The sequence below is a fragment of the Pogona vitticeps genome, chromosome 3, assembly GCF_051106095.1.
Source record: "Pogona vitticeps strain Pit_001003342236 chromosome 3, PviZW2.1, whole genome shotgun sequence".
NCBI classification, from domain to species: domain Eukaryota; kingdom Metazoa; phylum Chordata; class Lepidosauria; order Squamata; family Agamidae; genus Pogona; species Pogona vitticeps.
The window spans coordinates 33,147,044-33,174,476 of record NC_135785.1 but is presented as its reverse complement, the minus strand read 5'-3'; the positions used below and the strand labels follow the sequence as shown (position 1 = coordinate 33,174,476).

Below are 27,433 nucleotides of genomic sequence, written 5' to 3'. Positions count from 1 at the left end.
TTTTTGGGGGGGTTATGTTCAAATTAAGCTTTAATACTAAAATTTCAAGCTTATATTGTAAAGAAAAAAGACATAACTATAAAGCACAGCTGTTACCACTTATTTGCATGTGAGCTAAAGCTATGTAGTTTGCAACCTTCCCAGTCTGAATAATAATAATGCCAGAATCTTCTTGCTCAGGATACTAAATCACACTAGAGTAGACTTATTACTGCAACTTAACAATTTAGGATACTAAGTCACACTAGAGTAGGCTTATTACAACAACTTAACAACTTTAGAACAGCAGAGCTAGAAGGGACCCTCTCGATCATCAAGTCCAGCCTCTCTCAAGGAGGCACAGTGGGGAATTGAACTCCCAACCTCTTTCTTCACAGCCAGAGAGCTAAACTACTGAGCTATCCAGCAGTTCTTGAATAAGTGGGAATTTGGTGAGTCAATTCCTCTGTAATTCCACTGATCCAAATGGGCCTGCTTTAACTAAGTTTAATGTACGTAGTAAGTTGCAGTCAGAGAGAGCCCATTTGAACCTATGGAGGAGTTGACTTAACTACTGTAAATCCCCATGGATTGATTGGGCCTGCTTTATTGTGCTAAGCAACAGAATTGTGCCCAAAATTTCTCAAATGGAAATTTCTTTGAACCAATATTTTACTCATGACAACCCTAATCAGATAGTTTAATTAGACTTGACATTTAAGTTTTATTCATCCGCTTAATAATTGGGTTACTGAGGCAGGTCAGATGTTTGCTACTGTCATCTTACCAATTGTCTTCATTTTACCAACTAATGCTGTGATTCTGTCTCTTACATAAATATATAGTATGTCTATCCATTATGTACCAAGTGTCCCATTTTGATCTGTGTGTTGATTCAGTTTTGTCATTTAAGGTCCAAGTGCCCTCAGTGACACAGATTACCTTTTATAAGCTTTGACTGACACACTAGCAGTGATCTTATCTGAATAGAAATAGTCTGGCTTTGACTTTTCCTTATTGCTAACCTCCTCCCTGGGTTATTAAAATGTGTTTTATGTTGGTATATATCTGAAGACAATCCAGAAACTTTGATACAGTGCAGGCTAGAGCTCTCTCTCTCTCTCTCTCTCTCTCTCTCTCTCTCTCTCTCTCTCTCTCTCTCTCTGTGCGTGCGTGTGTGCGTGCGTGCGTGCGCGCGTTTGGTGTATTTACTTGAAGGCTGCATCAACTGTATTTCCTGCTGCATCAATTGTACTTGCTATGTGTTTCTGAATCCGGTTCAAGGTGTTCAGCTTTTAATACCATAAACAGCAGAAACCCAGTCTATATAAAGGAGTGTCTTCCATAAATTGTATACAATTAAGATACTTTTCAAAGGGTTTTTTCTGTACACTGCTGCTGCCCACAATGTACAGGGTAGCTACTAGGAAAAGAACTTTCTCAGTATTGTCCTTCATCAATGGAACGCTCTGCTTAAGGAGATCTGCCTAGTATTATCAAGTAAATTTAGAGGCAATGCTAAGGTGTTTTTTCTTTTGAAAGGCATGCAATCCTTAACTTCTGGCTTTTACTATTTTTATTTCCAGCTCTCAACATTTTTGCTGGCTCAATGTTTTTAACGTACTATTGCTGACTCAGTTGACATTTGTTTTGATTATGATTTTGTGAATTATTTTGTGATTTTGTTTGTAAATTGCTGTGAGAGCCTTTGCCAGTTAAGTAGGATATACATTTAATAAATCAAAATGGTAGGGTACGGTTTTTGTTGCAGGGAAGAATCCTAAATCTTCCCATCATAAAACATGATAGCTACAGGCACATGTTTCCTCTCTGAGAATAAAGGAAATGTAATGTAGAAGATAAGTGGTTTGTGCACACTCAAAGATTTGTCCTTTTTTGGTACCCTATCTTATATATCCATTTGAAGTAACTTGCTATGCCTTTTAGTTAATACAGTCAATTTAACAGGAAAAAGGTGGATGTGGATATGAGCCAGTTCCCACTAGATAACTAGCAGGTGTAAAAGCTTTGATAAACTAGTGACAGATGACCATTCAGATGGAGAAAATAATTTAGCTTTTGTAAAGTGCTGTGTTATTCCACCTCTCCAGAAGGATTTTAGACATTCTGTTAAACATCCATAGATCACTTGCAGAAAGGAAGTAAATTAGCATAATTTAAGTCAAAGTATAAATTGGGGGGAAAACCTTACAGGTGTGCCACTTTTAGAAGAGAACTTACATCATGCCGTTAGTTGAGGTCATGTGTCCCTACCTTGTCGTGTGGATATGTATAAATATAAGGACATAGTATTTGCTTTCCTTTTTGAGCTGTGAAAGCTCACATTGAAATAAATACTTTAAAGTGCTACAATGTTTTGCTATTTTGGCCTTTTTTCTTTTGCCAACAAAAAATAACATAGCATGTATTGATTTATTCAACTTAGATTATTTAAAGCAAAAAAGAGTAACATTAATTTGCACTTTTCTTCTTTCATTTCTAGCTTGAAAGAATGTCATGGGCTGCCTCTTATCAATGGGCAAAACTGTGATCCTTTTGCTACAGTATCTGTTGTGGGCCCTTCAAGGTAATGGTTAAAAATGTATTGAAACAGTCTGGGTTTAATGCAGTAAACAGAAGATGAATTTTGTTGTTGTTTAGTCATTAAGTTGTGTCCAACTCTTCGTGACCCCATGGACCAGAGCACGCCAGGACCTCCTGTTTTCCACTGCCTCCTGGAGTTTGGTAAATTCATGCTGGTTGCTTCAGTGATACTGCCCAGCCATCTCGTCCTCTGATGTCCCCTTGTCCTATTGCCTTCACACTTTCCCAACATCACGGTCTTTTCCAGGGAGTCTTCTCTTCTCATGAGATGGCCAAAGTATTGGAGCCTCGGCTTTAGGATCTGTCCCTCCAGTGAGCACTCAGGGTTGATTTCCTTCAAAATGGATAAGCTTGTTCTCCTTGCAGTCCAGAGGACTCTCAAGAGTCTCCTCCAGCACCACAATTCAAAAGCATCAATTCTTTGGCGGTCAGCCTTCTTTATGGTCCAGCTCTCACTTCCATACATCGCTACTGGAAAAATCATAGCTTTGACTATGTGGACTTTGTCGACAAGGTGATGTCTCTGCTTTTTAAGATGCTGTCTAGGTTTGTCATTGCTTTCCTCCCAAGAAGGAGGCGTCTTTTAATTTTGTGGTTGCTGTCACCATCTGCAGTGATCCTGGAGCCCAAGAAAGTAAAATCTGTCACTGCCTCCATATCTTCGCCTTCTATTTGCCAGGAGGTGATGGGACCAGTGGCCATGATCTTCGTTTTTTTGATGTTGAGCTTCAGACAATTTTGGCACTCTCCTCTTTCACCCTCATTAAGAGGTTCTTTAATTTCTCCTCTCTTTCTGCCAGCAGAATGGTATCATCTCCATATCTGAGGTTGTTGATATTTCTTCCAGAAATCTTAATTGCGGGTTGGTACTGTGCATATAAGTTAAATAAGCAGGGAGACAACATACAGTCTTGTCGTACTTCTTTCCCACTTTTGAACCAAAGATGAATTTAGCATTATTGAAAAGTAAATGATCTAGTATTCCATTTATTAGTATATACTTCTCTTAGGAGATGAAATAAGATATTAACACAGTTCGGAAGGAATATGATATATTTCCATGACAAACACCAACTTAATCATGGCTCTACTTACTATGATACATTCAGTGTCAGATTTCTTACACTGTACATATTAATTTGTACATTAATATGATCTTTATTCTGAAGGGTTCAAGTGGTATACAAGATTGTCTACTTTGTCCCTCCATTATCTTAATTGCTCAGTGAAGTCTCTAATCTGACTCTGATTCTTGCAGTATACTCTCTATAGATGTTCTTACATTTAAGTCCAAGTGATGGCTGAATGGTCAATGCTCCCACTTCACATTGCATGTATCAACTAGTTCTTTTCCTGTCATTTCATTCACAGATAATGTCTGCAACGAGGGTATTTTTGTCATACTATTGTGCCTTCAAATACTTCCAAATTATCCTGGACCTCTGATTTTTTTATAGCTCCAACTTGTTTAGAAGTCAACATACATGTCTGTATATGTGGAAAACAAACCACTCTGCCATATGCCAGAGGGAGAAGCACTCATACATTGGTGTATTGCATCAGAGGATTGGCAGTTTGTAAATTAGCAATTTATATGAGAAGCAAATGCAGATAACTGTATCTTGTGCTGCCAATTTTGAGCCACTTAGACTACAATATGCAACAGTTCTTTTATGCATGGTTACGAAAATGCTAAGATGGTATTGGATTTGTGGAATTCAAACAAGAAATTGTGTAACATGTGTGTGATTGTGCTTGCTAGCTGTTGTGTGCTCAGACATAATTGAATTGCATGCTCCTTTGTTCAGAAAGTGAAACAGTTGTATAAACTGCTTATGTGCTCTCCCTTGTATCTACAGTATTTTGCAGTAAGAGTTTGGTCACAGATACTAAAGTGCTCTAGATATAATACCTATTGTAAGAAGTCATTATATTGCATATATTTATTGGTATAAAATGTGGAAATTTAAAAACGCATGCATAGAAAGGTTTTGTTTTGTCTTACATGTCTTCCTAACTGTTCTGGATACTTAACACACATATTGACTTTAGTGGGGTTCCTCAAATGCAAGTGATCAGTGCTTGCTTAGTTTTACCTCCCTATTGGAAGCTAGGTTTTCCACAAAAATTGTTTAGCTACATGGATTGTTCATAGCAACACATTGTTTATGTAATCATATCCTCTAAGTGCTGGGTGGTAAAACTGTACTATATTGCTACAGGAATGACCAAAAGAAGACAAAAGTAAAGAAGAAAACAAGTAATCCACAATTTAATGAAACATTTTATTTTGAGGTAATTTATTTCCTGTTAAAATCACCTGTTGATGTGTTTGTTGACTTGTGGTGTTTTAAGTTCCTTTTTTTGTTAGCTGTCTGTGCTAATGATGGACTTTTTAAAACTTTTTATTTGTGCAGAATTTTAACAATATAAATTGAACTGACAAAGAAAAGAAAAAGATAAATAAACGAAAATAAGAACCATAAACATAGTAATGTTAGTATGCTCTGTGGGTCACCATTATAAATTTGCAATATGAATATCGTCGTAACAGTCAACACATACATCTGGAATTATGCATATAAATTAGTATAGACGTTCCCAATGTCCAAGGAAATGTCCTAATGAAACTGATATTTATATGATACATATTTAAATATAGCTAGTGGTAACAAATCCTTCAAGCACTATGTAGCAGATAGTGAGTGTTTTATCTTTCCAGGCTCGGAGTGTATTAGCTACCATAAGGGCTCATAAAGTCCAGTTTCATTGCCCATTTTTCAGATCCCATAGGACAAGGATATCATTTATGAGAACATGAATACAGTGGTGCCTCGCAAGACGATTTCCTCGCAGGACGATTAATCTGCAATACGATTGTCTTTTGGATGATTTTCGCAAGATGATTTTTCCCCATTGGAACACATTAAATAGATTTCAGTGCATTCCAATGGGGAACCGCGTTTCGCAAGACGATGCTTTCTATGGATGATTTTCGCAAGACAGTTATTTTCCCATTGGAACGCATTAATTAGATTTCAATGCATTCCAGTGGGGAACCGCATTTTGCAATACGATGTTTTCACAAGATGACTTTTTTCGCAGAACGAATTAACATCGTCTTGCAATGCACCACTGTACCTGCAAATACCAAGGAGTTCCCCAATGTTGCATTAATACAAGGGACAACATCAGACCTAAATGAATAAATTGCTAGATCAGCCCAGATTATATATATCAAGGATACATTTCCAATATTACATCTCCAACAATTTGTCAGAGGTTGGCAGTCTGTAAACAACCATTGTGGAGTCCAGTATACTCTGAATAAATTTTTTAATCAATCTCAATTTCAAGCCTAAGGAACCATCCCATATAGATTCTAATAAAAGTTTCCATTGTTTTGTTACTTTCTAATTCTCTATTCCATATGTCTCTAAACTCTTGAATGTCTATCTTATAAAGATCCTTTAAACATTTATAAACCACAATTATGGGTTTAGGCTTCTGAACAGATCCAATAATTCCTTCCAGTTATTTAGGAAATTCTGAAGCACTTGGTGCAAATAGACTAAAGATAAACACCAGCAAATGCTAAGGTTGTAGATGCTGCTATTCTGCACTGTCAGATAGATGACATTTAACCTGTAAAACAGAGAATGTTTGTCCAAGCTTATAAACTGGTTCAAAGTAAATATACCATATTCTGTATTCTCGAAGGCTTTCATGGCCGGGATCTAATGGTTGTGGTAGGTTTTTTGGGCTCTTTGGCCATGTTCTGAAGCTTCTTCCTCCTGATGTTTCACCAGTCTCTGTGGTCACAAGGACCAGTGATCATTGCACACAAAAGACCAGCTAACGACACCCATCAATCACAGTGACAGATAATCTCTTCCCCTTGTGACAACAATACATCCACAACAAAAACACGCTGATCACCATAATCACCCAATCTCCTGAAAAGGACAAAAGCTGTTCCCACAACTATAAATACTCAACTATCCAACAAACTGCAACAGAGCAGGGACAGAGTTCCTGCTCCTGTTCTCAGAAGATGCTGGCCACAGAGACTGGCAAAACGTCAGGAAGAACAACCTTCAGAACATGGCCAAAGAGCCCGAAAAATGCACAACAATCATACTATATTTTGTCTACTACTTCCCCCCCCCCCAAAAAAAAAGGATTTCTTCTCTATCTACAGATCTGAATTCCCCCATAAAGTTATTTTGGCATGGACATATGGATCAAACTGTAGTTAAGCCAATATAACCAATTTCACTCTAGTTGCTAAAACTGAAGGAGGTATAGTTTCCTTCTTTTTACTGTGTTTTGAACCCAAAAACAAACTATCCATAAAGGGCTGCTAGGCAGGCCATCTCTAAAATCACCCAAGCTGGGATATTCACAGAACTAGAGACTTGCCAACCATTTACATGTGCTAAAATATATCTGGTAGATTAAAACCACCACCTGATATTGGCAGCTTCATTTTCTTAAGTGAGAAATGAGCTGGGCAGTTATTCCAAATACACTTCTGAAATATTCCATTGATCTTTAAAAACTACATTTGGGGGATATACTATGAAATATCACAAGGAACATATATCATTTATGGCAATATATCCATTTTTAGTGTATTAACCTTACTTCAATTACTAAGTTTAAGTGATGCCCATCTTTCTAGGTAATTGTAAATGTTTAGTCAACTTATTTACATTTAATTTAACCGTTTGAAAGATTTTTGGATCAAAATATCTAAATATGTTAATATATCTGGACACCAACAAGATCACCATTTACTATATGTAAATGTTTGATAGTTACTGGCATTAGCTCAGGTTTTGACCAATTGTGTATCCTGAGATTCAGTCAAAATTATCTATTATTTTGTTTGTTTGTTTGTTTGTTTGTTTATATCCCGCCCATCTGGTATATTCTACCACTCGTAGAAGATCAAAAGTGGGTGGATACTTTTGATCTTCTAATAAATAGTAAAAAAACCATCTGCAAATTCTCTTTGTTCATGAACAAAAAATAGAGATTTTTTTAAAAAATCTGCATAAGGGCGTATGGTGCTTGTAGAGTTAGATAAAATTACATTTGTAAAGTATTTGTTGTCTAAAGAAGTTAATGGAGAAAATGAGAGCAGGACAGTCAATTTCAGCGAGTAATAAAAGATATAAACGAGAGTAGGTTAAATTAAACATTTCATGGAAAATAAGAGATTTGAGTTGGTAGTTTTCAGAAAAGATAACACATACAGTGTGTGTATCTCTTTAACCAAAGCGGGAAAGCAATGAAGGCTTTAGATGATGCTGCATACCCTGTACTACATGAATAAATAGTCTGACCTTAGACATGGTAAGTTAAAAAAAATGGTACATGTCCATATGCATATTTCATATAGGATGAGCAGAGGTGAAAGATTCAAGTGAGGAGAGATTTGAGGTTTCAAAATACATCTGTGTTTTGCATCAGATGAGTTACTGAAAGCAGAGGATTTGATGAGAAAGGGAGACATGAAGACTCGCAAGGGGTAAGAACAGAAGCCCATGGTCCCCATAAAAGAAAGGGTGATGGATGAGGAGAAATTTCTCTTTGAAATCATTGTGTATGTGATTTGACAGCTAAACAAAGAATAATTAGAGATTAGTTAAAGAAACTTTAATCACAGTGAGATTCAGCAAGTTGATAATTAATTGAATCGAATGTTATGGAGCAAAAGCAGATACCATTGGACTGATAATTTTGCTGCTTCAGAAGGTTCAAAGTAATCAAAAGAAGCGACCCTCTAATATGACTGGGAATTGAGTGCAACACCAGTCTTCTAAAATATAAATAGCCAGTTTTGAAAATAGTCCCATACCTAACTACTCAGAAATAGGCACTGTTTTTTTTCCTTTTAGTTACTTATCATGTGTTTGCTTTCATAAAGCTTGGTTCAGCACTTGCTGAATATTAATTGGACGTTCATGCATGTATAACATATTTGGCATATATGTCAATAGTTTGCACAGAGTAGCTTTGTGGCTTCGCTTTGTCAGGATTCTTTGGTTAATATTAATAAAATAAATACTCACATTATAAAAAAAATCTCTCAAATTTGACCTAATAATAGATATTGCAGTGTAAACCAATCAACAAAATCATATGTTTAGGAAAACAAATAGTATAATTATGCAAATATTGAATTATGTTTGTACCTGAAATCTGGTGATCAACATTAGTAACTTTCAGCTGGGATAAAATCAAGTTTTTATTTGGTTTAGCTATATAGGCTGTCCTGCAACAAAGACTGATATCTTTACAGTACTTTGTCATAAGCACTTTAAAATATTGGGCTGGAACCACAGTTAGTCATAATTTTGGACGGATTTAATAATTAGTCATTCAGTACTTACGAATTAAACCCAAACCAATAACCTATAAAATTACCCATAATCATTTTCATTTTATTTATTTATTTATTTACAATATTTTTTAGCCGCACCATTGCCAGTGGCTTCTGTTTTATGTTTTTCTTCTGTAAGTGATATGTTGTGGTACTTGTGTGATTTTTATTTACTTCACATAGGAGAGAAACCTTTAAAATTGTGTTGGTTGGGAGAATGCAGAAGGGCTTGAAGTTATTTGCCCTAATTTCTTTTGACAGCAGCCACATGGAGCCCTTCATTCAAGAAAAGTATTCAGGAAATGAGTTTTGGCTTCAGTAGTAAGCCGGTATGCACATTCTGAGCCCAGTTATGACCCAGAGAACTTTCTAGGAAAATTGTTATCTTTATTTCCTCTTGTCCTTTAAAACTGCCAACAAGAGAAATGATTAGCATTAAAAGAAGGATTCCCTCTTCTTGTTCAGAGCTAATTTGGAACTGTACAGCTGTCAAGATTTAAAATAGCTGAATTTGTTTTTCTTTGTGTGGCTCTCTAGCAGGAATAGAGAAAACACTGTGCATATCAGATTCTGAGATTGATTGGCCCTACTCAGGTGTGAGCAAAGTATGATGTTTGAACACAAGGTGAAAAGAACAAGCTAGCCCCACCTTCTCCATCATTGTTCTTCTTATGTAGAAGTGATATATACAGTGGTACCTTGCTAGACGATTGCCTCGTGGTACGAAAAACCCGCAAGATGATTGTTTTTTGTGATCACTGTGGTGCCTCGCAAGATGTTTTTTCTATGACTGTGCTTCGCAAGACTTTTTTTTAGACCGTTGCTTCGCAAGAAGGGTTTTTTTTTTAGACTGATGCATAGGAAACCTCGCAAGATATTTTGTCACAAGACAACGATTTTCGCGGAATGAATTAAAATCGTTTTGCAAGGCACGACTGTATTGGAAGAGAGAATATTTTGCTTGTGCATGGTCTCCTTGTGACAAAGAACATGGAGGGGAAAAAGTATTTGAGATATATTAGAAAGCCGCAGATGTTAAAATGATGATTGAATGGGAAATGGAATAAGAAAAAAAATCACTTAGTGAATTTTCCTTACAGGTAACCAGGTCCAGTAGTTACACCAAAAAGTCACAGTTTCAGGTCGAAGAAGAAGATATTGAGAAGCTGGAAGTCAGGTATATTCTTTCACATGTCTTAATTTTGCTAATTTCATACAAAACAGTTCGGTGTTGTTGTTTAAGAAGTTACTCAGTGACTGCTGAAAACTATCAAGAGTGTAACATGGTGAGAGGACTTCCTCTTACGTTAAATTGACTTTGAAAGACACTTCAAACGTTGAATGGTTCTCTTAGCAGAAAATTAATTAATTTATTTTAAATAGTTAGTGTACCATATTCAAAACTACTTGACTAAAAAAGTATTGTCTTCTATATTCATTTAAGACTAACAGTATACTTCTACTCAGAAGTCAGTGCTATTGCATTCAATAGTACTGTGTGCATAGGACTGCAGTTTAAATGTCATTGCTAACCTAAGGCTCACACACATAGTCTTTATACAGTATGCATAGACAGCCTGAGAAAAGTGCCTTTATCTAGGCTCGGGAAGATTGGGCAAACTCACTTCTCACTGTACTAGAATCATGAGGAGAAGCAACACTGATTTTAGTAGTTGAAAATAAGGAATAGCGTATTACTTAATTTGCCTTCAATTGAACTTTAGTTTGGAACATCAGAATAGATATATCTTTTAGGGCAGCAAAAGGAACATGACCATGCTGCAACACAATGGATTTTATTTTTCTTCTTCTTAATATATGTGCTGTCTTAACAGAAATATCAGTGAGGTAAGATACAATAACCCAAATAGAGTGCATGCCTTTGGTCTTCTGTAGCTTTTTGGGTTATGAGAACTTGAGCTCTTTTGGTTAAAAGTAGAAGTCAGTGCATGTTTAATTGAAGTGTTTCAGTTTAGGAAGAATAAGCAGTAACATAGGAGTATTAATAAAGAAATAAAAGCAAAAGTGAACTGAAAGTGCCTGGAAAGAAAATTGCATTTTCACTTGTCTTTTCTTTGAGTACCACAATGCTTTTCAATATTTGCTTTTATCTTATTGATAAAGCTTAATATCTAACCACTGTGCTGGTATTCTCCTGATTGAATCCTGTTGAAATAAGATATTTTCTTACTTTAACTTAAAAGAATGTTAAGTGTGAAATCATAACCTTGTTTGTATGCATGCTGAGTTGATATGACACTCTGTGTGAAATTTTTATATCAGGTGACTCTTCTTAAATTTTTTTAATTGTTTATGGTAATTATGATAGTAATAATTAACTACAACTTAACTTTCAGAGTTGATTTATGGAACAATGGCAACTTGGTGCCAGACCTCTTCCTAGGAGGAATTAAGATTCCTGTCAAAATGTTAGGAAATGTTTCCTTCCAAGCATGGTAAGAAATGAAGCAAAAGGTAACTGTCCTATTGCTAAAATAAAAACAGGATTTGTACTGTGTTTTATGATGTCAGAATTTTCATCTGGAAATTGAGACATATTACCAGTTGTTTCTTACAAAAGTATACTGTAAAATAGACAGCTTGATTACTCATTTTGTCCTACTTATTGACTTCAATATTGTTTAAATCTTGGCTATGGATTTCATTGAACGTTATTACAAAATTGATGCCAATAACTGATAAATCCCTTTGCTTTGAGTAGGATTTTTATCCCATCAAAAGCCAGATCAGTAGAACCAAAGATGTCCTTGCAAGCATAACTGAATTGCTAGCACTGGTTCCATATTTGGTAGGGACCCAAATATTGCATCGCATGTACAAGGGTATTCATGGCACCATTTTATCTAGAGTCCTCTTGTTTGCTCGTTAGGTGTGCTAGATCTAAAGACCTCACCTTTCAGATCTGGAGTCAATATGGGTATTTTTATTATTTTTGAGGACTGTAGGATTAATTCTCTACTCTCAGGATCCAGTGGTGGCCTCACCAGCACTAAAATGAATGAAAGTTGTGAAGAGCAAAACCAAGTATTAAAAACTCATTTCTAGTTTCAATTTTGTGGCTATGGGTTTTTGTGGTAGAGGTGTTGTGCACCCATTTTATTGCAAATCCACCACTCCTGCAGTCTTAAAGAATAGCAAATGTTGGGGCAGGGGCAGAGTTGGGGCATCTAGGAAGACTAAAACAGCATTGGAGGGCCAGATGTGGTCCCTGGTTACATTTTGCCTATCCCTAAACTAATTTATGAGTTGGGAAAGGAATAGTAATTGAGGGGGGAAAACCCTTTTTTCCTATCCATTCTGGCCATATTGATCTTGTAGGGCTTGGGAAGTGATAAATCTTCCAGTATGAATTCTTGTAAGCAGTAAATGCTGAAAAATCCACCAGAACCTGGCTAGCCAACAATCTGAGTGCATATAGTTTCTTGTTCTGCAGCTTTTCTTGGGCTAATACCATAAAGTATATCAGAAGCACATGTATATCAATAAGCTTCATTTGTCAGTATATTTGCATCTTGAATGTAGTATGCTGTACCACTTGAATATGTCTCAAGCCTTGCAATAACTTTCTCTTTTTAAAAAAAGGTACCTTCTGCAACCAAGAGATAATGGAAATAAGCCTACTAAAATGGATGATCATGGATCACTAAGATTAAATATATATTATACTGAAGACTATGTACTTCCATCAGAGTATTATGTTTCCCTCAGAGAGTTGCTGCTAAAATCATCAGAAGTGGAGGTACTGGGTTGGAATCTTAACATTTTAAGACGAAGTATAGGCAGAATCAGTAACTCCCATATCACATTTGTATGTTGGACAGCAGCATAAGTGGCTTCATTACTTTTAAGGTCTTCTAAAGGATAACCAGATTTTTAGCAAGGGCCACAACCCAGAGTAATAGCCCTACATGCTTCATGGGGGAAAAGCCTTTGTAAAGTGCTTTGACATGGCTAGTGTGAAAGTTAAAGTTCAAAGAAAATCTGCTATGGTCCTTTACTAAGATCTAAAGTAGCTATCTGCATAATAAGAATCACATAATTGATTAGTTTTGTTGTACTTCTTGAGAAATCATTAGTACAAGGGTGGGGAACCTTTGACTGATTGACTTTAAATGTGCAGCTCCCTAAGTTCTTCCTATCATTGCCATTCTGCGAAGTTGTGGGAATTACAATTTGAAACATTTGGAAGAGCAAAACCTTCCACCTTAATGTAATATACTCTCAATGAATTCTGAATGTTAGCTTTGCACTCTTGTGTTCAAATATGTAATACACACTCTGCTTGTTAAGAAGCAACTGCTGTGTCATTCAGCAGAGTTAGCATTGTACCAAGAGAAAGCAGACCTTGCAAACTTGATGTCCGTCTTGAGAGGAGGGCAACCCCAATTTTTTTCTAGCTCTACTTGCTATTGGAGTCTCCTGAATTATGAGTTAGGATTGCATCTAGCACTGTTTCAGCCTTAGGCATGAGAAGAGAACAGCAGCTGGCTACTATAGTTTGTCATTAAATGAAAAGGATGTCTGATTTAAACACAGTTTTGTGCCAATAGTGTCGCAAGCATGACAACTATTTTGTTAGGAAAAGAAAGTGAATCATGCTTGTTGTTCTTATGTGCCATCAAATTGCCTCTGACTTATGGAGACCCTATGAATGAGTGGTCTCCAATGTCCTGTCCTCAACAGTTCTGCTTAGCTCTTGTAAACTGAAGCCGGTGGCTTCCTTTTGGGAGTCAGTCCATCTTGTATTGGGACTTTAATGTTAAAATTGAGAATATAGTGAACAGCTAATAAATGTGCAAATTTCAACTTGAAGTGAATCTTCTGTTGAGGAAGTTTGTAATTTATCTATCATATATTGTCTAGTAGCACTTTAGAACATCCTATGTTTTAGAACTTGTTTAAATCCTGATTTCATGGTTTACTTTTAGTATTACTAGTACTTATTTTAGTTGTATCTTCCCCTTTTTTGTAGCCAATCTCTGCTTCGGCTGCTTACATTTTGGCTGAAGTGTGTCGTGATAAATATGATGCTATTTTGCCTCTTGTAAGATTGTTACTACATCATCATACACTAGTACAGTTTGTCACTGCAGTGGCAGAATTAGAATTGAAGGATACACAGTAAGTGCTTGTTTTCTCTCTCTTACCAAATCCCACCCCGCGTCCATGCAGATGATATGTATGTAAAATTTCTTTCCTTCATTTTTCTGTGTAGTCAATTCAAGCAGTAGACATGGTCTTTTTAGGTAGCATGCTTCAGCCTACATATGTACCTTTTCAAAAGATATATAATTGGTTGTTCAGCATCCTTTTAATTAGTGCTTGCTATTGGATGCAAAATACATACTTGACACATCTGCAATACATACATATAAACTATTGTTTCTGGCCATAGACCTTTACAATGTAGTTACTACTGTAGCATATAAAATCCAATTTAAAAAGGTAATTACCTTAAAACCAACAAAACCCCATCTAAAAATATTGTTATAACTTATAATGTCAGTCCACTGTATTCAGCATTTATGTGGCATTATGATCCTTGACAAATCGAAGCCTCAGCTTCTTAGCTGCTACTGCAAATTATGCTACAGCATATGTAATGTGCAACTGTGTATCGGCAAGCAATCCTACTACTGTTTCAGTGTTGGTACAGTTATCTACAAATAATAGATTTGTTGTGGTAAAGCATTTAAGACTTAAAGAATTAAATGGTCTTTCTGGCCCTGATTTCTTTTAATTGTGAATAATATAGATGGCTGCTTAGGACAGATATTTCCTTACACTTAATCTCAATATATAGATGACTTGATGCCATTTTAGACGCTAGATGCCATGGGTAGTTCACAACATACAATAAAATCATACAATAAAAACCCATAGTATACAATAAATAAATATATAAGAAACCAATAAACCTACCTTTAAATAGAATTACACAAATTAAAATGCATTTAAACATCTCAGGTCAGTAGTTAAACAGTAATAGAAGACAATTTTATATAATTCCATCTCAGTTAGCTTCCTAATAATTGAGGGAAGGGGCCACAACTGAAAGCTCAGTTTCTGGTGCTACCTCTTTTGGCTTCCTTGATTGTCACAATTTTTAACATCAAGGACTGCAAGGAGCAGGTGGATGGGTAGTAGCTATTTTGTGAAAGAGATGTTCCACCAGGTATTGAAATCCTAAACTGTAAAGGATTTTAGAGGTCATGAACAACATGTTAAACTGAGCACAGAAACCAACAGGGAGCTGATGAAGGTATGCCAAGATTGGTAGTTTGTGTTCATGTCTGCTTAATCAGAGTGGCAGCCAAATTTTGGATCTGTTGAAGTTTCTGTATGGACTTCACGTGACAGCCCCACATAGAGACTACTATGGGAGTTTATTTCAGACATTACCAATCCATGAACCATTATTAGGCATTTCTTTTCCAGGTAGAGGTGAAGCTGGGCAATCAACCAAAGTTGATACAAGGCACTTTTCACCACAGCAGATATTAGCACCTTCATAGAGAGAGCTCAGTCCAAAAATAGCCCCAGACTGCAAACCTAGTCCTTAAGGGGGAATATAACCCCATAGACCCTAGGCAAATATCCCTCTCAACTGTAGAATCTCCATCTTAATTGAATTTAGTTTGAGTTTTCAGATAACATTTGTTAAGATCCATTTTATGTTAAAATGTTTTAGTATAAAGAAAGAAAAAAGGGGAAGTTTACTTGGGTTTACTTTTGTTTTTCTTTTGTGAAGTAATGGATATTTAGGGGATGAATAACTAACAACAAACCATTCCTTTGTCTTAATTTTTCATTTATTCATATTGTATTACAGAGAAGCAAATACAATCTTCCGAGGAAACTCTTTAGCTACTCGATGCCTAGACGAGATGATGAAAATAGTGGGAAACTACTACCTCAAAGTTACCTTAAAACCAATTCTGGATGAGGTATAATAAAGTTGTGCATAAAAACTTCCAGGATATGTTGATGAGTGCTGCAAAAAATATTCCACATGCTTAAAGATTAATGCTATAAAATTTGAAACTGTTTCTAGCTTTGTGCCACAAATGTGATTCATTTATCTTTATTATGGTCACTGACCAGCAGATCTATTCAAATAGTAGTATTACATGAAAATACAATTTTTAAAAAAGTGCTACATAGAATAACAGTAAAATTCCATATATACAACCTATTGCAATATGACTACATTTTATAGAATCTCCATAGTTTTCACAGGACTGAGAAGATTAGTAAATCAATTCAGTAAACTTTGTACTGCCTCCGGTCTCACATCCTAATATGCTACACTTCAAATGTCTGCATTAACTACCTGAAGGCCTGTAGTATTTCTTTAGATCCATATACATGGGTGTATGCAACTTTTGAGTACTTTTGCATAAGAATGCCAGTTGCTGTACCATCTTTTAAAATGAGAACTCTGTTAACATGTTGTGGTAAAGAGAAAGAAAAAAAGGGGGAAGTTTACTTGGGTTTTCTTTGGCTTTTGTGTTATGAAGTTATGAAAGTTTGGGGAATGAATAACAACAAGCCATTTAGAGACCTTTATTAATAAGCAACATTATTAATGTCAATTACAGTCATAATATCACTAATAGAATAAGGATTTATAAAATACTTGGAAACGTTCCAATACTTATATGGCCAGTAGAAAGGCGGGAGTGGGGAGTCGCCTATGCACAACATTTATAACTAAAGATATTCCTTCTGGAATGTACCTTCTCAACATATTAATGAAAGAAGAATGTGTAATTACAATAACTGACTAAAACTGCAGTTCTGTATGCAGTTGGGAAGCCTCAGCGCAACTGATTTCCAAGTATAGATGCATGTTATTCTTTATTTTTACTTCAGATATGTGAGAATCCTAAACCTTGTGAAATTGATACTCTGAAATTGAAAGAAGCAGATAATGTAGAAGTACACAAGGTATGTTTCTGTGATTTTGTTTTTTATGTAGTTGAGAGGCAAGCATCAATATGTTTACATCATTGGCTCTTCATATAACTAGTAACAGTTAACTGATGCTTGTCTCTATAAGAAGGAAAAACGCTGAGAAACCTCGTCATGACTTGTTTCATTATCTGAATCACCTTCAAATTATCAATGTGCTCCATTTTTTAACTTCATTATGCAGAGAACAGTAATTTATGCTATTCTACAGCAGTATGTGATACTGAGTATGTTTCTTCTATATCTTAAAATGCTGAGTCAGTGATATACAGTCTTCAAAGTTTCTACTGCTTAGGTTTCAGGGATTTTTTTGATAACATGGAAATATTGGGGTCATATATATCATGAATCAGATATATCCTAAAAGCAATAAAGAAATTGAACTGCATGCCTCTGTCAGTAGCGGCTAGACATGAGCTATTCATATTTGTGTCCCTGGGGATACGAATGCAAATCGTGGCACCACAGGTGTCATGGAGGCTCATTGCCTCCCCCAGAACTGGCCAGTCCATTCACCATTCACTTTGTAGCACTCAGCTCCATTGTCATCATGCCAGTTGCAGGAGCCTGGCCAGCTCTCCCCTGTCTGATCACTTTTGGTGCGGAGGTGAGACAGGAAGTCTCCCTGCTCAGTTGATGAGTGGTCAGCTGTGCAGGGAGGCAGGCAAAAGCCGGTCCGGCTCCTTCTGCAGTTGACACAACAACGACAGAGTCAAGCGCCATGCAGTGAATGGTGAGTGGACTGTCCAGTTCTTGAGGAGGGAATGAGGCTTTGTGGTACCTTCGTGAATACAAATAGCTCATGTATAATGGTGACACAAAAACTATTTTCTGGGTGGCTGATATCACTGAGGATAGTAAAAGAAGATACTGTTGACCATTGCCAGTGATTTGAAGAATATTTTAATATGATTTTATATTAATTTCTGTTGGCTTTTAAAGTTCTTGATTTAAACTTATGATATGTGCAGAGGTAGTCCTTTTATGGTCAAATTGACACCATGCATATGTATTTGTAGATGATACTTTTCTCTGTGGTAGTGTAATAAACTGATAAGTGGTTATATGGCTGCCTGAAATTATTTGTTTGTCCTAACAGGAAAATTTGCGCTACTATGTTGACAAAGTATTCAGAACAATTGTACAGTCAAGTATAAGTTGCCCTACTTTAATGTGTGACATGTTTTGTTCCCTGAGGCACTTAGCTGCTAAAAGATTTCCTAGTAAGTGTGTCAATATTGTTTTGTCTTTGTTAGAATCATGGTTTAATAAGTTTATTTGATGTTTAATAGGTTTGGTAGAATACATGAAGAATCCAAAAAGCTGAATTAGCAACTAATATTATTTCCTAAAATTTGAAAAATAATTACTTTATTGTGCTCATATCACATGTACTAGTGAATATTATTAGGTATCAATAGCTATATACTTCTTACTCTAGAGTACCAATATGATATGTATTTTTTGAAATACATCTATTCACTCAATACAGAATGTGCAATTGTAAATATCAAGGCATTCTGTTTTCTGTGTACAATATACTTATATTATAAAACATCTCTCTCCAAAAATATATGGAATTGTGCTTGCTGCAGAAAGTAAAACGGCTATACTCTGAAAAGTATTTCAATCTGTAGTGTGTTTAATGTAAAATATACATGACCTTTTAGGATAGGATGCTAAAACATGGCTTAAGATTACGTGAACAAGTCTCCAGTCTTTGAGCTCCACTTCTCTTCTAGTGTGAGAAGAATGAATGTTCTTGTTTCAATTTTAAACTTGCAAAATCTAAATAAACTGTTGTTATCTTTAACTATAGTTTAGGGAAATAAGCCAAAATGAAAGTACAGTTCATGTTCCTTCCCCCCCAAACCATAATAAATAAAACCGCCCGGAGAGTGCTTGTAGCGCTATGGGGCGGTATATAAGTCCAATAAATAAATAAATAAATAAAGTTAACTATGGTTTGGGATTTAGACATAGCTATAAACCATGGTGGATGCAAACAGAAACAAACATTTCCAATGTTCTTCTGGAACACCAGAGAGGGTGAAGGGAGTTTGTAACCCTAAGGTTTGTGCTCATAATCTTAAATCATATTGTAGTATTGTATCCAAGCCAGATGTGTGATTATTGATTTGTGGTTTCATAACTCATAGCAAAGCATCTTACATCATAACCACACTTCCATATCATGCTACTTGCTAGTTCTCTATTCTGCAGAAGAGTATCTCTTTTCCTACTGACTGTTCTGCTAAAGTTTTTCACTGTCTTCATTTCCTACTACGTTTTCATACATTTTACATATCATGGTTTTTCTCTGCAGATGACCCTCATGTACAGTATTCTGCAGTGAGCAGCTTTGTGTTTCTTCGTTTCTTTGCTGTAGCTGTAGTATCGCCTCATACTTTCCATTTACGACCTCACCATCCAGTAAGTTTTGCTAACACTATGTTCAACCTCTGTATGCCGGTTTAGTTATGAGGATGTATGCAGAAATAAATTTGGCATTTGTAAAGCAAAAAGAGTTGAATAGAAAGCTTGGATGCACCCTGGATGTTTCTAAGAATTCAACTCTAGTTATCTACGTAGTCTCTAAATCACAAAATATTCTGAGCTTTTTGCATGTTTGAAAACACTTCGAGTTAGACAACCCACATGACTGAAAAGAATCAGGGATATAGGTAACAGTATTCTGACAATTTGATACATTGTTTGGATTGATTGATTGACTCCCCTCCTATCTAGACCGAAGTCTACTCTGGGCGGGTTTATTTCCTTTTAACTTCAAGTTAATTTCAGAACATTTGACAGTCCTAAAAGAACAGCTCAGGTCATACCAAAGACAAATATGGAGAATTGCATAGCTGATATTTTTGGGAATGAATTTTCAGAGGATGGGCATTTTCAGATCAAGAATTCTTTTTAAAAATGTGCCAGGAAGCTGATGCACACTGGCCAGTGACTACTGCTGCATGTGAGAGCAGTTAAGCAAATCCTGGGGCTTTTGTATATATGTGTTTGTTATGATGCCTGAAACTGAAGGGACCTGGCATTTTGGTTTTTCTCTCTTTGGCAAGCCATCAAAATAATGCATGGTTTTGTTCGGTCTTCATTAATGTTTATGACTCCAGATTGTCAGGAGAAACAAACCAGTGTTCTCAGCATGGTACCTAGCTTCCACGGACACTAGGCTTGTTGTGATGTCTGTTCTGGGCCAGCAGAACACAGAGTATCAAATGCGACTGTTACAACATACTTCCACATACCTCATTCAGTATGCTGGTTTCATATCTTTTCTGACCCAAAAATGTTTACTGTGTAGGGAAAGCACTAGCTGGCCTTATTAGCTAATTTTTCTGCATTGCTGGGTTTTTTTTTTTTTGTCATGGACACTTGTCTGCCAAACTGTTGCAAATTTAGAACCATTTCAGTGCAAATAGAGTTTCTGGTCAAATTAAAAACATGTGTTAGGATAATGCATTTTTCTTCTTCTTGGATTATTATTTTGCATTTATTTGTAGTTAGTATAATTTCTTTACACAAGAATTTCTCATAGTGGAGTAAACCTTTTGATGCAATGTTTTGTGAGCTGATGCACTCATTAGGGCAGTGAACTTCTGCCCTAATTACAGAATACTAAATAGCATTGACTAGATATTTTTGTGGAGTTCTTGATTGCAAATTCTTGACAGTGTGACCTTTTAGTAGTTTTTACTCCTCATCAATACACTATATGTATAATTTGCCTAGCAAATTTTCAGCTTTCTGTTCCACTATCTCTTCTCACCCATGGCTCTCATACCTGTTCAGCTTTCTGATCTTTGAAAGACTAGCAAGTGTTCAGTAACCAATAATTTAATACTTAATATTTCTTTAACTAGTATATATTTGGGACTGTTCTGTAAAAACTTAGTACCTTTTGAAACAAAGCACAATTACTTCCATGCTGGGAAATATCAAATGAAAATTGCAAAACGAGAGTCTGTAGAGCCTGGTGACTCTTTATTAAGGGATGGAGCCATACCTACTTTGAGGAGAATTTCCCTGATTTGAAGGATGTTACCTGTGGTGACTAATCAAGGAAATACAGTACATTGTGCTTATAAATCCTGCACCCCAAATATATATTCTGAAGAGCCAGGGTACAGTCTCAAATAACATACGAGTTGTGCAAGGGATTGCAGGATGAGGTCCACTGTGCCTTTGGTGAAAGATTACAGGCCCTTGAACTCCCACTAGGCACTTTTGAATATTTTCCATTGTAATCTCCACACCCATGTATTGTGTCATCACATCTCACTGAAGCTTATACAAGTGGCCTCTGTAATTCTGTGTCATGAAGCAGTTGTGTAGCAGAGTTCTTCTGCATCAGGTTCTTTCCCTGTAATACTTTAACAACAGTTATGATGTATTTTCTGCCTTTGTTCTTCAATCATGTAAAACAACATTTACTCTGTTTCTAAATATCTCTTTTAGGATGCACAGACGTCTAGAACATTAACACTTATCTCAAAAGCCATTCAGACACTAGGAAGCTGGGGAAGTTTGTCCAGAAGCAAACTGGTATGTATTCTAATGATTTATTCAAATAATTTTGGTTAGAGATGGGGGTATTCATATATGAATACCCCTCACAGGTGGAGATAAGAAGGGTCTGGCCCCTTGGGGCCAGACTGTCCACTTACCGTTCCGCTGCTGCTGCGGGCTCCATGCTCCCTATTTCTCCAGAGGGCGTGGGGGATTAGCCACTCTTCGGCCTGGCAGAGAGGCTCATCATCCCACCTCCTCCCAGGAGTGGCTAATCCACTCTCTAATTTTGGTATCTTTCTGTTAAAGTTGACTTATATCACTTCTCTCTCTTCAGTCAAGCCTCAAGGAGACATTTATGTGTGAATTTTTCAAAATGTTTCAGGAAGAGGAATATATTGAAGCTGTCAAAAAGGTATTCCTTTTGTATATTCATGATACTTGGGTATTAAAAAAGCTGTGGTCCCTGTAAAGAGCTTAGGAAGTGTTATCTTATTTGATTCTCAGAGTAATTCTGTGAAGTAGGTTATTCTTGGAAATGGTTAAAAATATCAACCAATTAATTTAATAGCTTATATGGAATTTTTAACAAGATCCAATCCTGATACCATGTTATCCTTTACTTTTTACTTGTTTTATTGAAATACATATTTAGGTGTTGGCAATATTTTATATCACTTTTTGATGGCATAAATAAAGAAATATGCATTTAAAGGGTTTTGAAACTGCACATTTATTTGTAAATCGACTTTGACAGGTTAAAACCAAATTGCTCATGAATGCATATCTTTAACCTTCTACAATTAAGTTTGGAGTACAGTTTTTCTAATAATGTCTCTATCTTCAGTTTTTAGATGAGGTATCGTCTAGTGAAAGTAAAGAGCCAAGTGTGATGAGTGAGCCAGTGCATCTAAAAGAAGGGTAAGTGATTTACATTTTTTAACGTAGGAAAGTGTTTTTTTCTTGAAACGTGTATCTTCTACCATGCCTCTCTTTCAATTAATCCTAGTTCAGAAACATTGCTTCCCTGGCTACTGAAGTGCCAACTGTCTATGAAGCAGAAGCTTTGATTTTTAATATCTAGACTATATAGAGGAATGCTTCTGCAAAAAAAGTGTATAATACAGCATTCTTCTTTGTGGTCTCTGTGAATGCACATTAATGGGTTTTAGCGCGCTTGCGCAGGGAACCTCAGAATATTCTAGAGCTTAAAACCATGTTGTTAGGACCTTCATCATGGTTAGCTCCACCCACGACACCGAGTGCCTAAGTTCCTTTTTTGCTGCCATTGAAGCAGCATCTCAGCTTTGGACCTTCTGTTTTTCCTTCTGGAAATTATACTTCAACTTTTCAGCTTACAACCTTGGGTCGCAATCACAACATTACCGGACCTTCCTCTGTGAGTTAAAAAAAAAAGATTGATAGAGAGTTAGGAAAATCGTTAACAGTTTTTCCCATCCTTTTTTCCATCGGCCCTGCCCTCTTTTATGGCCTCTTCAGGCCTCTTTAAAAGGTGTAAATCCTGCCCAAATAAGATTACTGTTTCCAACTGGCATTCATACTGTCTTTTCTGTTTGGGAGAGGAACATCAACCATCTTCATGTCAGGCCTGCAAAAATCTAACCAAACCAGCCCTTAAATTATGATTCCAATGATTGAGATCCTTTCTTTGGGAAAACTGTCTTCAACCATCCCAAGGGACCACCATGGAAACTTCCCAATCTTGCACCTCAGAGTCTTCTCCAAGCTCCCAGAGTCATTCACCGATCAGAAGACCACAACCTTCAAAAAATTCCAAAACATCTGCTAAATCTCATCCCTTGACACCAGGACAGAAAACGACTCCCACTCACTCGTCAGTATTGACACAAAAGTCCATCTTGGTATCAAAACTGAAGAAGAAGAAGAAGCCGTCAGCTAAGCAGCCTGCAGATAAGACTGGATCATCGGCTTTGACTACGGAACGACTTTGTCAAGAGGCATTCTGCCTCGACCTGGTATCTGGGGATGAGGCTACAGCTCTCCCCCTTCCTGACACCGCGCCATCCCCGCAAATCAGTCTCTCTCCTGACTGAGGGAATACCTCAGCTGAGGTTATCGCAATTGCACAAATGAGCCCACAATCACCTCTCGGCTCGATCTCAGGCCATACATCGATGTTGGCACTGGAGTCGATCCATGCTGATCCTCCTAGAAAAAGGACGAAGAAGACTCATCACAACAAGCCTTCAAGAGACACTGAAAGTTACAAATACTGTGCCTCACGTCTCAGGGCTGTATCTCTGGAACCTTTGTACCGACACTGTGGCTACAAGAGGATGCACCTGTACAACCACATAGTTTACTATGAGCCCGACCTCTACTACTATCCAAGGTCGTATGAGACAGATCCATGAAACTGACTCACTTTCTCCGTCGCTGTCACCCCCTTGATATCAACTTCATACCGAGTGATATCCTTCCTCTGCTGATGAATGTCAGAGTTTACCACCACATTGGTACCGCAAGAGACCCTTACCTCTTGATCAATGGGCAACTCACATCGAATCCAAACATCCACACCAGGTACCTTCGATTCCGATTCGTCTATCCCGAGTTCAGATGGTACCACAGCGTTAATCCTCATCAGAACCACCTCCACAAAAACCTATAAAGTCAAAGGGAAAAGTCTCTCAATGAACACAAGTTGAGCCCTTGTGTTCTGTCTCTACTAGAAGAGGTCTGTCTCCATCACCAGATCAGATCCCTATCTCCTTCAACACAGATACCAAGGATTCCGATGTCAAAACTGTATGAGACTCTTCACCAAACATCCCTACCGCGGATTCTGATGTTGTGGAGAACCATCCTCTTTCTCTGAGGATTTTTCTTCCTATTCTCAGCTAATACTGAGGATAGCAAAGGTCTTGGATCTGGCTGTAGACCAACCAGTGTTAGAAGAGGTGGACATGGTCTATTAATACATCACCCAGGACCAGAATCCTCTTCTTTGTCTCGCGTTCATATCATCCCTCCTTAAACTTATCAAGGAGTCTTGGAACAAGCAGTCTTTGACCCTCCAGATCCCTCGAAGGGTCAAAAATCTGTACAAAATTCATGGTGACAATGCTGCCTTCTTCTCCAAACACCCCCTGCCTAACTCATAGTCAGTGCCACTCAGAACAGAGCCAGAAATCACTGCACGTCCACCGCAAACAACAAAGAAGGAAGGGAAGTTAGATGTGATCGGTTGCCAGGTTTACTCCCTTGCTTCCTTCATTTTAAGAGTGGCAGATTACACTATAGCCATGGGTGCATACCACCACTACCTGTGGAAGAAGGCACTGCCTGCACTTGAAACAGAATCAGATGATGTCCGGACCCGGGGCCTCTCTTGCAATCAGGAGGCCATGGCTCTGGCATGGCAGGAATGAATTGCAGCATGCCACGTTGTTCAAATAAATAGCAACAACCATGACACTTAAGTTGTCATGCCAGGTTACGATCTGCAGGCATATTCGATTATGCTAGATCCAGGATTGAGGACTTACCTTTTGATGATGTAGGTCTCTTTGATGAAAAGACTGATGAGATCCTGGATAACCTATGGAAATTGAGGAGAACAGTTCAATCATACAATAACCAGCAATTCCAGCCTCACAACGCCTGGCATCATCCCTATACCTACCAGCAGTATAGGTCTCCTCAAGACTGTCAATGGCCACAGACTTCTGCTATGCCACCTGTCTCCTTCCAACAACAAGCAGCACGACAATGTCCATGCCAATCCACCCATCAGCCTGACCGGAAAACAAGGCAGAACCTTTGACTTGCTCCACATATCAGCTGTGGACAACTACTCAACCCGCCTAGCCCTATTTTTCAATACTTGGCAATGCATCATCTCAGACTCATGGGTCCTTACCATCATTGCCAGGGGCTATGTCATCATGTTCAATTCCATCCCACCAACTGGGTTTGTCAAGATTATGACCCCTTCCCCTGCATTGGAGAAGAAGACATGACCTTTACTACAAAAGGATGCCATCTCAGAAGTACATCACACAGATGTCACCCCCGGGTTCTATTCCTGATACTTTGCAGTCCCAAAGAAGGCCGGTGGTCTTTGTCCTATCTTGAATCCCTGCCATCTTAATTCATCCATCACACCTTGGCGATTCCACATGATTACCTTGGACAACACTATCCAGATGCTCCAACACGATGATTGGTTCACTGTTACAGATCTAAAGGACACATACTTTCATATAAACATACATCCAGACCATCACAAATTCCTCAGGTTCTCAGTCAGAGGGGTGACATACAAATTCAAAGGTCTTGCATTTGGATTGTCAACCACCCCACAGGTGTTTACCAAATATCTTGCACCTGTAGCTGCATATCTCCGCCTCCAAGGCATCACCATCTTTCCATACCTGGACGATTGGCTTCTGCTATTTTCATCTCAAACTAAATCAGAAAGAGATACCGAGTGCACTCTGTCCCTATTATCCAACCTGGGGCTCCAGGGTAAATTTCTCAAAATCTATTCTCCAGCCAACTCAGCGGATCACTTATATAGGAGCAATTCTTGACTCCACTCGTGGCTGTGCTTTTCTGCCAGAGAACAGAATAACAAATCTTTGTTTTATGCTTTAGTTCTTCCTACCAGGTGGACTCATCTATGCCCACCTGACCCAGCATCTCTTAGACTTCATGGCTTCTATGACGGCTGTCATCCAGCATGCTCGCCTAAATATGCAGTCCCTCCAAGTGTAGTACCTGACTTTCTTTGACCACTTAGTTCACCCTCCATCCAAGATACTTTGTTTGTTTGTTTTATTGGATTTCTAGTTCACCCTCCATCCAAGATACTTTGTTTGTTTGTTTTATTGGATTTCTACCCCGCCCATCTAGACCAAAGGTCTACTCTGGGCAGCAAGGTGTTGGATGAGCTTGTATCTCAACTGACATGGTGGGGAAACAATTCCAACCCCATTATCGGCAGATCATTCAGCCAACTCACCTTGTCAGTACAAGTCACCACAGATACAAGTCCATCCAACTGGGGCACCCATTGCAACGATGAGACCATACACGGCTTATGGACCCCTTCCGAGGCGAACCTCCACATCAACCCCTTGGAGCTTCTTGCAGAAATTGAAGCCTTCAAAGGTCTGATCACATGTCATGCAGTTCAGGTTGCGACTGACAATATGACGACACTCTTCTACATCAACAAGCAAGGAGGGACACTCTTCATTTCACTGCTGTACCTGACAGTACACCTATGGGGGTGGTGTTACATCCGTTACATTTACCCTGTCCAGTTCACATCTCAACAGAGAGAAACACAGTGGCAGACCACCTCAGCAGATTACACTCCTGCAGCCACAAGTGGTCCCTCAACGACAGCGTATTTCGTCTTCTATGCCCTTGTTGGAGCACACCACGTGTGGATGTTTTTGCATCCGCTGTCAACAAGAAATGCTACCAGTACTGCTTAAGAGCAGGGATAGGTCATCAATCAATAGGAGATGCCTTCATAACCAACTGGACAGTCAGCCTCCTATATCTGTTCCCACCCATTCCACTCATACAAAGGACGATCGGACAACTTGAATGCCATCTTGATCACCCCGTACTGGCCTCACCAACCAAAGGGTTTTCAACCCTTTGGACCATGGCCACAGACTTTTTCCGCCTCCCACAGGTTCCTCACCTACTTTCGCTCAACCAGAGCAAGATGTTCCATCCAGACCTAGACAAGTTACACCTGACAGCATGGTGGGTACTCCCACAGTAGCTGAAGTCTTGAGCCAGGCTCACAAGCATTTCACAACATTATTGTACTGCTACAAATGGAAAGTCTTCTCCACATTTGCCTCTCTCTGTCACTTACCTGTTCTCCCTACCTTGCTGGATGCTGTACTTCAATTCTTCCTCCATCTC

The 27,433-nt window shown here is 37.9% G+C and overlaps 2 protein-coding genes across 7 annotated transcripts in view; one reads left to right on the top strand and one right to left on the bottom strand.

Annotated features, from left to right (window-relative positions):
* The window catches only part of RASA2 (RAS p21 protein activator 2), a 67,475-nt gene that overhangs the window by 21,188 nt on the left and 18,854 nt on the right, over positions 1-27,433 (top strand). For 3 of the 5 annotated variants that reach the window (XR_013542972.1, XM_020792648.3, XM_078389167.1), the window contains 13 exons: positions 2,483-2,566; positions 4,806-4,878; positions 10,075-10,151; positions 11,332-11,430; positions 12,578-12,734; positions 13,968-14,116; positions 15,828-15,942; positions 16,871-16,945; positions 18,069-18,192; positions 19,296-19,402; positions 21,449-21,535; positions 21,837-21,914; positions 22,347-22,420. Coding sequence is in view for 4 of the 5 variants with exons in the window: in XM_020792648.3 (XP_020648307.3) it covers positions 2,483-2,566; positions 4,806-4,878; positions 10,075-10,151; positions 11,332-11,430; positions 12,578-12,734; positions 13,968-14,116; positions 15,828-15,942; positions 16,871-16,945; positions 18,069-18,192; positions 19,296-19,402; positions 21,449-21,535; positions 21,837-21,914; positions 22,347-22,420 (1,299 nt within the window). In the remaining variant the exon portion in view is untranslated. Of the gene's footprint in view, positions 1-2,482; positions 2,567-4,805; positions 4,879-10,074; positions 10,152-11,331; positions 11,450-12,577; positions 12,735-13,967; positions 14,117-15,827; positions 15,943-16,870; positions 16,946-18,068; positions 18,193-19,295; positions 19,403-21,448; positions 21,536-21,836; positions 21,915-22,346; positions 22,421-27,433 lie in introns of those variants that run through there. The other 2 variants (XM_020792649.3, XM_078389168.1) reach the window with 2 other exon arrangements.
* Positions 20,476-25,149, bottom strand: LOC144587811 (uncharacterized). Of its 2 annotated transcripts, XM_078389170.1 has the most exons (4): positions 25,030-25,149; positions 24,018-24,146; positions 23,627-23,689; positions 22,178-22,896 (listed from the first exon to the last, which is right to left on the bottom strand). In XM_078389170.1, exons 1-4 carry the CDS (start codon positions 25,111-25,113, stop codon positions 22,882-22,884), a joined length of 291 nt encoding a protein of 96 aa, XP_078245296.1. In that variant the 5' UTR covers positions 25,114-25,149; the 3' UTR covers positions 22,178-22,881. The 2 variants fall into 2 exon arrangements, with proteins under 2 accessions (XP_078245295.1, XP_078245296.1); XM_078389169.1 differs by having other exon boundaries at positions 20,476-23,689.

Bases quoted from the DNA above. Each gene is read 5' to 3' on its own strand.
- LOC144587811 (XM_078389169.1), bottom strand. From the start codon at position 25,113: ATGATTGAACTGTTCTCCTCAATTTCCATAGGTTATCCAGGATCTCAT. The intron at 24,147-25,029 runs GTAAGTCCTCAA...TTGACTTTATAG, and splicing joins GAGACCTACATCATCAAAAG to GTTTTTGTGGAGGTGGTTCT. The intron at 23,690-24,017 runs GTAAGGGTCTCT...TCCTTTTTCTAG, and splicing joins AGTTGCCCATTGATCAAGAG to GAGGATCAGCATGGATCGAC.